The 14,896-nt window shown below is 38.9% G+C and overlaps 1 protein-coding gene across 2 annotated transcripts in view; it reads left to right on the top strand.

Moving 5' to 3' along the window:
- The first annotated feature begins 1,947 nt into the window (after nucleotides 1–1,947).
- The window catches only part of IFT74 (intraflagellar transport 74), a 106,481-nt gene continuing 93,532 nt past the window's right edge, over nucleotides 1,948–14,896 (top strand). For both annotated transcript variants that reach the window (XM_036261026.1, XM_036261027.1), the window contains exons 1-2: nucleotides 1,948–2,090; nucleotides 6,291–6,429. In XM_036261026.1, the coding sequence (XP_036116919.1) occupies nucleotides 6,310–6,429 (120 nt within the window). In that variant the 5' untranslated portion in view covers nucleotides 1,948–2,090; nucleotides 6,291–6,309. The remainder of the gene's footprint in view (nucleotides 2,091–6,290; nucleotides 6,430–14,896) is intronic.

Raw genomic sequence — 14,896 nt, forward strand, 5'->3', positions numbered from 1 at the left:
ATTTCCCTAACCCTATGCATAGTCTCCTCATAGTTTTACAAGTTAAACATTTTTTAGTCTAAACGAGAGAACTTGGGGCCAAATTGGGAACAATCGCTTGCCTTAAATTCTGTGAACACTAAACTGGGGGCTCGGTACTTAAAGTATTGTAATATTTTGTGTTAAGCATTTAAAAGATTTAAAATAGTTTCTCTCAACTCTCACATCTGTATACAAATGAGAAATGCTGGGTCCTCCTCCCATACTTTTAGAAGCACTGGGGGGGAGGGGGGGGGAGTCCCTGGCCAGTGTGGCTCAATTGGTTGAGCTGTCCCATGCACCAAAACGTCACGAGTTAGATTTCTGGTCAGGGCATGGCAGGCCTGCGCGCTGGATCCCTAGTAAGGGGCCTGCAGAAGGCAGCTTGTCTCTCAAATAAATAAATACAACAAACAAAACAAAACAACACCGAGGGGGGTGGCCCTGGCCCCATTAAGGGCACATAGAAAAATTCATAAATAAGTGGAACAATAAATCATATTTCTTTTTCCCTGTCTCAAAAACAATCAATAAAAAAATTAAAGAATAAACACACCAAGGGGAGAAATATGCATAATATCAGTAACCCCTCAGAGACAGTATCTTTTTTCTTTCTACTATTCTAGGTTTTCTGGGGCTCTATAACAGATTAGTAACTCACAAAGGTGGCTAGAGTTTGGGTTTATGAAGCATCTTAACAAAGGAATAATAAATTTTTTACAGAAGTGACCAAAAGAAAAGGATCTTAAATACTTACAGGCATCAAGTTATGGGAAGACAAATATATGAGAAACAAATGGTAGGAAAAGACCAGTTAGTAAAGTTTGTTATGTGGGTTCCTCTTGTGCAGTCTTCAGGCCGGTAAAGGGTCTAAAATGGTCTCCAATGGTCAACTTTTATCCTTCATGGTAGAGACACAGGAAGGAAAATCTTTGAATATTTATGTCCTCCCTTAAGGAAATAGAGTAATTTTAAAGAGTTTTACTTATATTTGCTTCTTTTCAATTGCCATCAGCTCAAAATAATTCTATACCAAAGTGGCATATTTTGGGGTGGCAAATTCTACTACCCTTCACTACAATGACCAAAATGAAAATGACCACTACAAATATGTTGGGGTCAAATTGGATAATTTCATGAAAATGTACAAACTTTAAGTGAGAACTCAATCACATAACGTTATTTTGTATTGTGTCGATTTTAAACTACTTACAGGCAGGCACACAAGAGAGTAAATCTAGATATAAATAATGTATGGAAGTTGGAAATAATGTGAAAAATATCCAGAGTCCAGTGTGTACTCATGTTATGATTGTAGCTGTGAGACAGGACCCTATCAGCTGCAATAACATTTAAACTCTGTCGATATGTAGGGAGATTGGAAGAAAGGAAACTGCAAGTTATTTTATTAGAGAGGTGGGACTTGAGGTGCAGTAGTTCTTATATTGTTTTTGAAGCTTCCAATGAGATGAGGAGCAGACAGCACCAGAATCTCCTCCATACTTAACGCTGTAGTGTGTAAGACATGTAGTCCCCACAGGAAGGATAACTACCACTAATTATGAGTAAAAATTCTGTACAATGCTGCCTACCACAGAATAACTTCAAACAATTCTTATTAAAAAAAACTCTTACCGTATTACACGGTAGCAGATGGGAGGTTACATAAATAGGTATTAAAAGTCTCTGGAGTGAGTATGGGTCAGGCACACAATGGAGGGGTTGTTCTGATTATAAAAACAACAACAAACAAGGTTTTCAAAGAAAATGTTCTTTTCCTAGTCAACTCGCACTTTTCCATGCCTCCCAAAAACCTCCCAAGTACCCAAATCTCGCGAGAACATTTTCCCCTCGCTTTGCTAGCGGGGGCGGGGGGGGGGGAGGCTGTTCCGCCCATCCCCGTTGCCAGGATACGCGAAGTGCGTGGACTCCAGTGGTTTTCGGCCTGAGGCAAAGCTGCGCGACAGTGAGCGGGTGGTCGCGAGGGAGCTACAGCATTTGTGGGGCGGACTGCGAGCTCCGCAGTGGTGGCGACGCGGCGCCTTGCGACCTCCTTTTTCCACGCTGCTGAGGTGAGAAATCCAGCTCCCATCTCCCCGCCCCTCCCTCCGGAGCTTATTATTTTTCCTTGGTGATGCCCTTGCTCTCCAAAGACACCGAACCCGAACTCTTTGGTTCCTAGCTGTTCTCAGGCCTGTTGCCAGGCCCGGGAGGTCCCCCGTCTAGTCCCGCAAAACCTGCTGCGAGACCTCTAACAGTCCCCGAGGAGCCCTGCCAAGGCCAGACCAAAGGGAAGGCTGCAAGAACAAATTCCTAGGGGCTGAGAGATTTTACTCAGAATTACAGTAGATGTCTGCCTTTCGTTCGTATATGACACAGTGGCTGGTTTAGGGAGGCTAATGGTAATCGTTAGGAGCCAGGTGTGTTATGGAGCCCACCTGTAATCTGAACAGCTCTGCAAGACAGAGCTGCCGCGCGCTTGTGTGTGACAGCGAGGAAATACCGCGGCGGGATGCAAGGCTGTGACCGCCAGAGCTGAAATCTGCCCCTAATCTTCCAGGCCTGAGGCCAGGCTGCTGCTTTGACGGTGTGGATAACCCCGGAGTTAGTGGCATGCTTGTTCCGCAACCGCACCCTCTCAGTTACCCACCAGGACTGCTGCAGTACAATGCTTTTACCCTGATAGTCAAGCAGTGGCGGAGAAAGCGAGGTGGACATTTGACGTGTTGGACGCTTTAAAAAGTTATTGGAAAATCTAGAGTAACATAGACGAATTCTGCTGGAAACCAAGCTGTACTGTGTTAGCTCTTTTGGGGACAAACCATTTTGATCGTAGACCTGCCTTTCAAATAGTTATTTCATGAAACTCCCTTTTCCGTTTGAAATCATCATAATAATAGTTATAGTAAGTAACTAGGTTACTTTGTCCACAGTTCAAAATGGCAAGGAAATGGAATCATGGAGCTAGTTGGAATGGGAAGATTTTGTTTGGTGTGACCGCTTTCAATATGAAATGATAATGGGATATGTGAATAAAAATTTCCAATAACTGGTTGAAAATTTAAAACTGGTGCCCAGTTTAAGGGACACACCTGGAGACATTAATGTATGAGTCATCCACATAGTTGGAGTTACAAGAAAAAGAATGGGAGATTATAGAAGAAAAGCAATCCAAGAAGTGGGCATGGAGTATAGAAACTAAGAAACCATTTTAGTTCAAGAAGTGATTCTTTTCTTTTTTTAATATTATAGTAAATTTTTGCAATTGGCCAACGCCTTCATGTGGGAGGAAATTCAGAAGGTATAAAAGAGAACAAAGTTTTTGCCTGGCACTGAGATAGGTACTGGGGATGTAAAGATGAATGAGATCCAGGCTTGTCCTCAAGGGAGAGAAATACTTAAGCAGATCATTCCATTGGTATGATAGAAGTTGGGATAGAGATATGCCCAGGATGCATAGTAGCATATAGGACAGGCCTATAAATTCAAATTGAAGGAGTAGTTACCAACTGGTTGTGGAAGGATTTCTAGGGAAGATAACAGGCAAGAGGTGTGTTAGACAAGCGGACCAGTAAGGATGCCAGTATAATAATCCACCTGAGTCCATCAGGCCCTGAACAATACTATAGGAATAGAGAAGAAGGTACATGTTAAGCATGTATGAATAAAGTCAGTAGGACTGTGTGATTCGCTATGGGAAATGAGAGAGAGGAAGAAATCAAGGACTAAGTTTCTGACTTGTGTGACTAGGAGGTATTACCAAGAGGAAGAGCTGAAAACAGAAAGGACTGAAAAAGGGGAGCCAGAAGAGGGGAGTGTCATGGAGATGGTTCCATGTAGGAGTGGACACCAGTAACATGACATTTTCATCCCTAGCTACATTGGCAGGGGCCATTTAATGGAATAGTAGAAATTGAGATAGTGGAAATCAAAAAGGTAGAGAATAGTAGCTATAAGCTATTCTTTAGAGTTTGGCAACATAGAAATAGGATATATGAGACAGAGTTAAAAGTGACTTCAGGATCAAGAAATTAATTTTTAAGGTTAGGAAAGAACTGAACATAACAGACTAAAGGAATTAAAAAAGTTTAAAGATACAGGCAGGAGTTGGATAATTCTAAAGGAAATTGGGGTAGGTGGGGAGGAGGCAAGGAGAGGGAATCTAATGTCCCAACACAGAGGGGGATCAAGAGGGTAAATCAGAATAAAGATTGACCTTAAGAGAATGGATGGCTATTGAGATTGGAGGGCAGGGTTGATATAGGTAGGTGTGTGCGCTCCAAACATGGATTTCAAGTGCTCGTTTTGTTAGATTAGTAGGAAGTTGTCTTCTGCTGAGAGTACAGGAAAGAGTGAAGATAGAAAGTGGTTAAGGATTGGAATCATTTAGGAAAGAAGTCACTTATAAGGATAAGTAAAATTTTCTGAGATGAGAGTCCAGCTAAGTTTTGGTGACTACAACTTTGCAGTACTCTAGTCCATACAGTTATGATTTCTATCAGCAATGTTCAGTAGTCCAGGTTAGATGTGGAGGAGAGTTTCTGATTTTGCCAGATGGGTTGAAGGAAGTTCAAGGGTATGAATTAGTTGATGGTGCTCATGAGATAGTAGTTTAGTGTAGAGAAGGGAAGGAGTCCTTGAAACTGCCCCTGACAAGGTTATTGATGGCTTCTTGGATGGGAACTATATATTTTTTTCTGTAAACTTTCTTAAACATTGTTTTATTTCATGTTTAAAGCATATTTTTCTAACAACCCCACCAATAGGTCATAACTCATTATTTGAAAAATGCTATTCTAAATTATCAGCCAAAACTTTAAATAATATTCTGATGAGTAAAGAAAGGGGCTGATAAACCAGGAGAGAATTACTGAATTAAGCAAATGGTTTAAAGAGAGATGAAGTGAGAATAAAGATGAGAACAGGGTAGAAGAGGAGATTAAAATCAGAATAAAGTAGTTCACTTAAAATATTTGAGATGAAGCAATTCCAAATGATGATAAGGTCTGGCCATGTCTATCTGAAATGGATTTGAGATGGTTACCAAAATTTAGGTCAGGGAACTGTGAAGCTAGAATTTAGATAGTCCAGTATCCATATGAAAGTCAACCGGGATGTTAATGGGACTGGAATAGAGAGACTAAATTAGGCACAAAGTCCTTACTGAAGATGGGGAAGAGATTAGGAGGCTCATAAATAAAAGCAACCAGGAAAGATCTAAGGCAATATGGTTGTATTCCCTGGTCTTCAAAGGAAGAAAATTCTGTTTATTTCTTAAAGACTTGGAAGAATAATGTTTTGAAAGTGACATTGGGGAGCACGTTTTCTTTGCTTTGGAATTGTGGCACTGGAAGCTGAAGCCGCCTTCGTGCCCAGCCAGTGTGGCTCAGTGAGCATTATCCCATGAACTGAGAGGTCCTGGTTAGATTCCTGGTCAGGGCACATACCCGGGTTGCTGGCTAGATCCCAGTGGGGGGCATGCAGGAGGCAGCCAATCGATGTTTCCCTCTGACATCGATGTTTCTATCTCTCTCTCCCTAAAAATATCAATAAAAACATATTAAAAAAGAAAAGAAAACAGCCTTTGTTACCAAAGTGTTTTCAGAGAAAGCCAGTATTCTGTTAAAGGGAAGAGTAAATGGAAATACTTGATAACAGGACTGAGAATATAAGGGAGTTAATCATGGACTAGAAAACGCAGAAAAGATGGGAAGATAAGAAAGAACCTGGATATGTCAGGAGAGAGAACACTTAACTAGAGTGTGGGATAAGAGCATGGGAGAGATAACTAGAGGGGCATATATATATATACACATATATATATATAATTTTTTTTTCTTTATTGAATTTTAGAGAGAGGAAGGGAGAGGGAGAGAGATAGAAACATCAATTAGAGAGAACATTGATGGGTCGCCTCCAGCATGCACCCCAACTGGGAATTTGGCCCACAACCTGGGCATGTGCCCTGCCTGGGAATCGAACCGGTGACCTCTTGGTGTATAGGTTGACACTCAATCACTGAGCCTGGGCGAGGGGCTTATATTTTGATAAGATAGTAGGGAACGGGGAATGCGTGTAGTGGAAAATTATTTCGTGGTTCTAAATGGGACATTAATGTCAAATTTGAACAAAATTAAATCAGGCTCAGCCATATAGTGGTACCTGGAATGGCAGTTTGGATGAAATGTTTGAAGGAAGTTTATGTGGGTCACTAGGTGACTAGCTGTAGAAGATATCAAAGGATAATTGAACTGTTCCTTGTTTCCAAACAGTGGTTAAAGTGAACAAACAATGGCCAGTAATCATAAACCTTCAGCAAGTCGCCCTGTTTCACGAAGTGGAATTGGGTTGACAGGGCGGCCTCCTTCTGGAATACGACCCCCATCAGGAAGTATTAGAGTTGCTACTGGAGTAAGTTTAAAACAAATCTGTTGAATTCTTGTGCATATATCTTGGTTGAAGTTGGAACGCCTGTCTATAATAAGAAATTCTACTTTGCTCTTTCTTTGTTCTATAAACACACTATAATATATGTTTGTTTTTTTGAAAACGTTGAGAAGTATAAATGTGGGACTGTCTTAAAGACACTATTTGAGAGAAGATGTATGCTCATGCTGATGTTCAAATGTATTTTAAAACTACAAGTATGCAAATGGTATAATGTATCAGTCTCAAAATCAAATGAAATGGATAGACCAGAAACAGAATCAGACATAGGAAAGAATTTAATGATTAAGGTGGCATTTTATTTTATTTATTTATTTATTTATTTTGTTCAGGTAGAGTGGGAGGGAGAGAGAGGAACAGAGAGAGAGAAACATCAATGTGAAAGGGACACATCAAGTGGCTGACACCCGCACAACCAACCAGGGTTGGGGACAAACTGTAACCGAGGTAAGTGCCCTTAGCGGGAACTGAACCCTGGTCTCTCTGGACTGCAGGTCAATGCTCTAACCGCTGAGCCAAACTGGCCAGGGCATAAGGTGGCATTTTAAATTGGCTGAAAAAGCACAAAGTATTGAGTAGTGCATTCAAATAACTGAAAACCATTTTGATTCCTCCCTCACACAGAATTCTAGATGTTTTAGAAACTTTACATTTAAAAAAGGGAAACCATAAATGTTCTACAAGAAGATAGACAAGTAGTTTATATGAACTTGGTATGGGCTAGGTCTTTGTAAAATGACACAAACATCAAATATTAAAAAGGGGAGTATTTTTATATTTTAATTTATAAAATTGAAAACAATATTTAAAAGTTAAAAGCAAAATTATAGACTGGTAAAAAAATAATTGTAATATATAGGTCATAGAGTTCAGACTCTTTGAAGACTCTTTCAGCCTGGCCAGTGTGGCTCAGTGAATGAGTGTTGACCCATGCACCAAGAGGTCGCCAGTTCAATTCCCGGCATGGCACGTGCCCAGATTATGGGCCTGATCCCTAGTGGAGGCATGCAGGAGGTGGCCGATTGATGTTCTCTCTCATCAGTGTTTCTATCTCTCTCTTCCTCTCCCTTCCTTTCTTCCTAAAATCAATAAAGAAAAATCAATCAATCAATCAATCAATAAAGGCTTTTTCATATTAGGGCTATAAACCAATTTAAATTCCATGAAATTTCTTCTGGGGCAGTGTGGGGGAGGGGGAGGGTAGGAGGGTGGAGGGGTGGAAGATATTACAAAACTTCTAAAATTTATCTAAAAACATAAAAAAGCACCCTGGCCGGTTTTGCTCAGCAGTTACAGTGTCGGCCTGCGGTCCAGAGAGACCCTGGTTTGGTTCCCGCTAAGGGCAAGTACCTCGGTTGCAGTTTGTCCCCGGCCCTGACCCAACCAGGGCTGTGCGGGAGGCAGCCACTCGATGTGTCCCTTTCACATCGATGTTTCTCTGTCTCTCTGTCTCTCTCGCTCTCGCTCTCTCCCCCTCCCCCTCTTTCCCTCCCACTCTATCTGAACAAAAAATGGAAAAATGTCCTCGGGTGAGGATAAAAAAAATAAGAAAGTACAATAGTCTAATATAAAAACATATTATAAATAATAAGAAAAACAATGTTCTGGTGGCCACAGTTTGTATAGAAACAAACTCTATAAATATTAAGAGCTTATATGTAAGAGAGTGTCATAAATCAGTGAATCGGTAAGAGAAATATACCATATTAGAACAGAATGCATGAACTTTATAAACTGATAATTCTAAGCAGAATAATATCCTACAAAGATAATTATTATATTTTCATTATAATTATAATAGTGAAATTTGAATACTACCTAAGTGGCTTTACAATAGATGAATCAAAATAAATTATATGTCTATCCCTATCATAGACTATTAGATAGCTATTAAATTGTTTTTTGTTATTGTTAATCCTCACCTGAGGATATTTTTCCATTGATGTTTTTAGATAGAGTGGAAAGGAGGGAAGGAAGAAGGGAGGAAGAGGAGAGAGAGAAACATTGATATATCCACATTGGTTGCCTCCCACATGACGCTGACCAGGGCTTGGGATTAAATCTGCAACAGGTCCGTGCTCTTGACTGGGAATTGAACCCACAACCCTTGAGTCCATAGCCGACACTCTCATCGCTGAGCCAAACTGCTCAAGGCTTAAAGAATATTTTAGAAAATAATATATATAATACAGTATTAAGTGAAAAAAAAACAGTGTGGTATCAATTTAATATAAAAAGTACATTTATATGTGCATAGAAAGAAGTGAATACACCAAAATATTCATAGTAATTTCTCTGATTTTTACAACAAATGGTTTTGACCACCTCATAAGGTGCATATGAGGTACTCAAGCTTGGGCTATAGAGATTATGCTGGGTCCTATGCTTAATTCATAACAAGAGCAGCATATTGGAGAGGGAATAATTTGTTAAAGTCAGTTTTTTTTACATTTTTGAGATTTTTCTCGAGTTTCAGGTAATATGACCAACATCATCATCAACTCATACTCAAATGATTTTTCTAAAGTTATATATAGTACTGAGCTAGAGTATCTTTTCTATTATTCCAGTAAGAATTTATGGTTGTTAATGAAATATTTATAAAATGAATCACATTTATTGGTCACTACTATTTGCCAGGTGCTTTACCTATTTAATGTTTGCAGTTTTTAAAAGAGTAATGCTCATTGTAAAACAGAAACGAGGAAGTGTCAAAGTTCCCTCCTACCCCAGGTATAATTATTATCAACAGTGGGACATGTATCCTTCAGACTTTTTCTATTTACAGACATTGACACACATGTATATATAATTGATGGTTGTAGCATTTTTCAAAATTAAGGTAATAATATATACATTCTTATTCTTTACTATCAGTAATATATCATAAATATATCATAAATATATTTCCAGCCCTGGCTGGTTTGGCTCAGTGGTTAGAGCGTTGGCCCGCAGACCAGAGAGTCCCAGGTTTGGTTCCTGCTAAGGGCATGTACCTCAGTTGCAGTTTGTCTCTAGCCCCCGTTGGGGGTCATGTGGGTGGCAACCAGACGATGTGTCTCTCTCATGTCAATGTTTCTCTCCCTCCCTCCCTCTTTCCATCCCACTCTATCTGAGGCTAAATACAAAAAGGTCCTCAGGGAGGATAATTAAAAAATAAATAAGTAAATAAATAAATATATTTTCATGTGAATACATGTATATCTGTTTTATTCACTTTAATGTGTACAGTTTTAATATATAATTTCTTGTAGATAATTTTTAAAAAGTTGCTTAGTTATTTTAGTAGCTGTCATGATTATGGTTGCATAAAAATGAAAAGGAAATTATTCAGAAGAATTACCCAAGAGAGATTTAACAGTCTCTCACAAGGATCATTCAGAATAACCCCGAATTCCTTTCATTTGAATTTGTAGTTGAGTAGTCCTGTGTTCAACATATTTTCTCTGGATTGTGTCACTGTTGGTGGTCCCCTGTACTCAAAATAATTACCAAGTAATGTTCAGAATCACGTAAGGACTATGTTAGCTGATAGGATTAGGGGCTACCAGGTAACAATTTAAAAAAATTAAAGTGAATAACAATGGTCATATCCAGCCCCTATATAAAATTTCTACTACAGATTCATTCAGTTGAGAACTACAACTCAAAGTTCATCAAGTAACTGAGAATAATAACCTCCAAGCAGAAAGCTAGAAAATAACTAAACCTTTACTCGGCTTGCAAATCTACCCAGAAGAGTAAGACTTGACAGTAGAGTTTAGTGTGGGTCCTCCTACACTCATCTAAATCAAGTAGAGGGAACCACAACCAGCTGAACCCCAACACCCATAAGGAAAATTTGGCAGGCTCCAAAACCCACTGAGGCAGCCAAAATGGTGAAACAGAAATAAATGCCAAGTGAAAGAACAACATAATTCGAGAGAAGATAAAATAAATGAAAGGGAATTGAGCAAGGTATCAGAGGGAGAGTTCAGAGCAATCATAATGAGGAAGCTCAACAGCATAAGTAAAGATATAGAAACATTGAAAACCAACTGCTTGGAAATGAAGAATGACATAGCAGAAATAAAGAACACTTTGGTAGGAATAACCAGCAGAGTTGAGGAAGCTGAGGACAGGATCAGTGAATTAGGAGACAGGGTAGAAAAAAAATCACTAAGTCTGAAAATCAAAAAGAAAAAAAAACAATTAAAAAACAGGAAGACAGCCTAAGAGAACTGTGAGACAATATGAAATGTAACAACATCCACACCATAAGAGTGCCAGAAGAAGAAAATGAGCAAGGATTAGAGAAAATATTTGAAGAATTAGTGACAGAAAACTTGCCTAGCTTGGTGAAGGAAAAGGGCATGCAAGTTCAAGAAGCACAGAGAGCCCCAAATAAAAAGAACCCAAAAAGTCCCACACCAAGACACATAATAATTAAATGCCAAAAATTAAACACAAAGAATCCCAAAGGCAGCAAGAGATAAACAACAGGTTACCTACAAAGAAATCCCCATATGGGTATCAGCTGACTTCTCAACAGAAACACTACAGTCCAGAAGGGAATGGAATGAAGTAATCAAGGTCAAGAAAAATAAGAATCTGAATCCAAGACTACTCACTCTTTCCAGCAAGGCTGTCATTAAAAATAGAAGGTAAAATAAAGAGCTTCCCAGACAAAGAAAAGGCTAAGGAAATATATTAGCACCAAACCAGCACTGCAAGAAATGATAAAAGAACTGCAATAATAAGCAGAAGAAATAGGAAGAGAAATCTAACCGTAATGAATAAAAATGGCAGTAAATAATTACATATCAATAATAACCTTAAATGTAAATGGATTACATGTTCCAATCAAAAGACACAGAGTGCTGAATGGAGAAGAAAGCTGACTCATCTATATGTTGTTTACAAGAGACCCACTTCACAACAAAAGACTCACATAGGTTGAAAGTCAAGGGATGGGAAAAACTTTTCCAAGCAAACAGAAAGGAAAAAAAAGCTGTAGTAGCAGTACTCATATCTGACAAAAATAGACTTCAAAATGAAGGCCTTACCTAGAGAGAAAGAAGGCCACTACATAATATTGAAAGTATCTATCCCACAGGAGGATATAACCTTGGCAAGCATATATGCACCCAACAGAGGAGCACCAAAATACATTAAAAAACTTCTGGAGGACTTCAGAGGAGAAATCTGCAGCAATATAATCAAAGCAGGGGACTTCAATACCCTGCTGACATCACTGGGTAGGTCCTCTAGACAAAAAACTAACAAGGAAACAGAGACTCTAAATGATGCACTACAACAAATGGAGTTAATAGATATCTACAGAGAATTACACTCCAAAACTGCAGAACACACATTCTTCTCAAGTGCACATGGGGCATTCTCAAAGACCGGCCACATGTTAGGACACCATCTAAGTCTCTACAGTTTCAAGAAGATTGAAATCATATCAAGCATCTTATCAGATCACAATGGCATGAAACTAGAAATCAGTTACAACCAAAACACATGTAAACATTCATACACATGGAGGCTAAATAGCCTGTTATTAAACAATGAATGGGTTACCAAGGAGATCAAGGAAGAAATTAAAAACTTCCTGGAAACCAATGAAAATAAACACATAACAACACAAAATCTATGTGACGCAGTGAAAGCAGTCCTGAGAGGAAAGATCATAGCACTACAGGCCTACCTCAAGAAACAGAAAATAGCCCTGGCCGGTTTGGCTCAGCGGTTAGAGCGTTGACCTGCGGTCCTGAGAGACCCGGTTTCGGTTCTCGCTAAGGGCACGTACCTCGGTTGCAGTTTGTCCCCGGCCCTGGTTGGTCGTGCGGGTGGCAGCCACTCGATGTGTCCCTTTCACATCGATGTTTCTCTCTCTCTCTCTTCCTCTCTCTCCCTCCCACTCTGCCTGAACAAAAAAATGGGAAAATGTCCTCGGGTGAGGATAAAAAAAAAAAAAAAAAGAAACAGAAAATATATATATATATATTTTTTATCCTCACCTGAGGACATTCTTCCATTTTTTGTACAGATAGAGTGGGAGGGAGAGAGAGGAAGGGAGAGAGAGAGAAACATCGATGTGAAGGGACACATCGAGTGGCTGCCACCCGCACGACCGACCAGCGCCGGGGACAAACTGCAACTGAAGTATGTGCCCCCAGGGGGAACCGAACCCGGGTCTCTCCGGACCGCAGGCTGACACTCTAACCGCTGAGCCAAACTGGCTAGGGCAGAAACAGAAAATATTTTTAATTGACTTTCTAATCCTACAATTTAAAGAAGTAGAAAGTAAACAAAAAGAAAAACCCAGAGCAAGTAGAAGGAAAGAAATAATAAAGGTCAGAGCAGAAATAAACAACATGGAAACTAAAATGGCAATTCAAAAGATCAATGAAACAAAGAGCTGGTTCTGTGAAACGATAAACAAGATTGATGGACCCTTAGCCAGACTCACCAGGAAACAAAAAGAGAGGATCCAAATAAACCAAATCAGAAATGAAAGAGGAGAAGTAACAGCTCACACCACAGAAACACAAAGGATCACTAAAAAATACTGTGAACAGTTGTATGCCAACACATTGGACAATCTAGGCAAAATGGACAAATTTCTAGAAACACTCAGTCTCCCAAAACTTAACTGGAAAGAGAGACAAAACTTGAACAGACCAAAAACAACTATAGAAAGTGAAAATGTAATCAAGAAACTCCCAGCAAAGAAAAGCCTAGACCAGCACAGCTTCATGGAGGGAGTTTTACTGAACATTCAAAGAAGATCTAACACCCATTCTCCTCAAACTATTCCAAAACATCCAAGAAGAAGGAAGACTTCCAAACTCGTTTTATGAGGCCAGCATAATTCTAATCCCCAAACCAGGTAAAGACACTACAAAGAAAGAAAATTACAGGCCAGTACCCCTGATGAACATAGATGCCAAAATCCTTAACAAAATATTAGCAAATCAGATCCAGCAATGCATCATTATTCATCATGACCAAGTGGGATTCATCTCAGGGATACAAGGCTGGTACAATATTAGCAAATCAATAAATGTGATACATCACATAAAGAAAATGAAAGATAAAAACCATATGATCATATCAGTAGACATTGAAAAAGCATTCAACAAAGCCCACCACCAATTTCTGATAAAAAAAGCTAAGCGGTGTTGGAATTGAGCAATCATATCTCAACATAATAAAGGCCATATATGAAAAACCTACAGCCATCATCATAGTGGGCAAAACTAAACACATTTCCCTGAAGAACAGGAATAAGATAGAAATGCCCACTTTAGTCACTCTTATTTAACATAGTACTGGAAGTCTTAGCAATAGGAATTAGACAATAAAGAAAAATACAGGGGATCCAAATTGGAAAGGAGGAAGTAAACTGTCATTATTCACAGATGACAGTATATTATCTATAGAAAACCCTAAGGACTCCATCAAAAATCTAGAGCAAATAAATGAATTTGGCAAAGTAGCAGGATACAAAATTAACATAAAGAAATTGACAGCATTCTTATACACCAATAATGAACTCACAGAAAGAGAAACTAAAAAAAAATCACATTTACCATTGCAGCAAAAAAACTATGATACCTAGGAATAAACTTAACCAAAGAAGTAAAGAACCTGTTCTCAGAAAACTACAGGACATTGATAAAAGAAATAGAGGAAGATACAAAAAAGTGGAAGCATATACCTTTTTCATGGTTTGGAATAATTAAGATCATTAAAATTTCAATACTACCCAAATCAATCTATAGATTCAAGGCAATCCCCATCAAAATACCAATGACATATTTCACAGAACTAGAACAAATGCTCCAAAAGTTTACATGGGATCAAAAGGACCCCAAATATCCACAGCAATCTTGAAAAAGAAGAACAAGTAGAAGGGGTCACAATACCAGATATCAAGTTATACTACAAAGCCATTGTAATTAAAACAGTCTGGTACTGGCACAAGAGCAGGCATATAGATCAAAGGAACAGAACAGAGAACCCAGAAATTGATCCAAGACATTATGTTCAATTAATATTTGACAAAGGTGGCAATAACATACAGTGGAGTAAAGACAGCCTCTTCAATAAGTGGTGTTGGGAAAATTGGACAGCTACATGCAAAAAATGAATCTATACCTCCAACTTACACCATACACAAGAATAAACTCAAAGTGGATAAAAGACTTAAATGTGATTTGTAAATCATAAAGATCCTAGAAGAAAATGTAGGCAACAAAATTTAAGACATCACACACAGCAGAATTTTCACTGATGCACTGCCTAAGGCAAGAGAAACAAAGGGAAAATTAATAAATGGGACTACATCCAACTAAAAAGCTTCTGCACAGCAAAAGAAACAACCATCAAAATGGAAAGGGAACCCACTATATGGGAGAGCGTAATTGCCAACAATACATCA

The sequence above is a fragment of the Molossus molossus genome, unplaced genomic scaffold (assembly GCF_014108415.1).
Source record: "Molossus molossus isolate mMolMol1 unplaced genomic scaffold, mMolMol1.p scaffold_m16_p_14, whole genome shotgun sequence".
In the NCBI taxonomy this organism is placed as follows: Eukaryota; Metazoa; Chordata; class Mammalia; order Chiroptera; family Molossidae; genus Molossus; species Molossus molossus.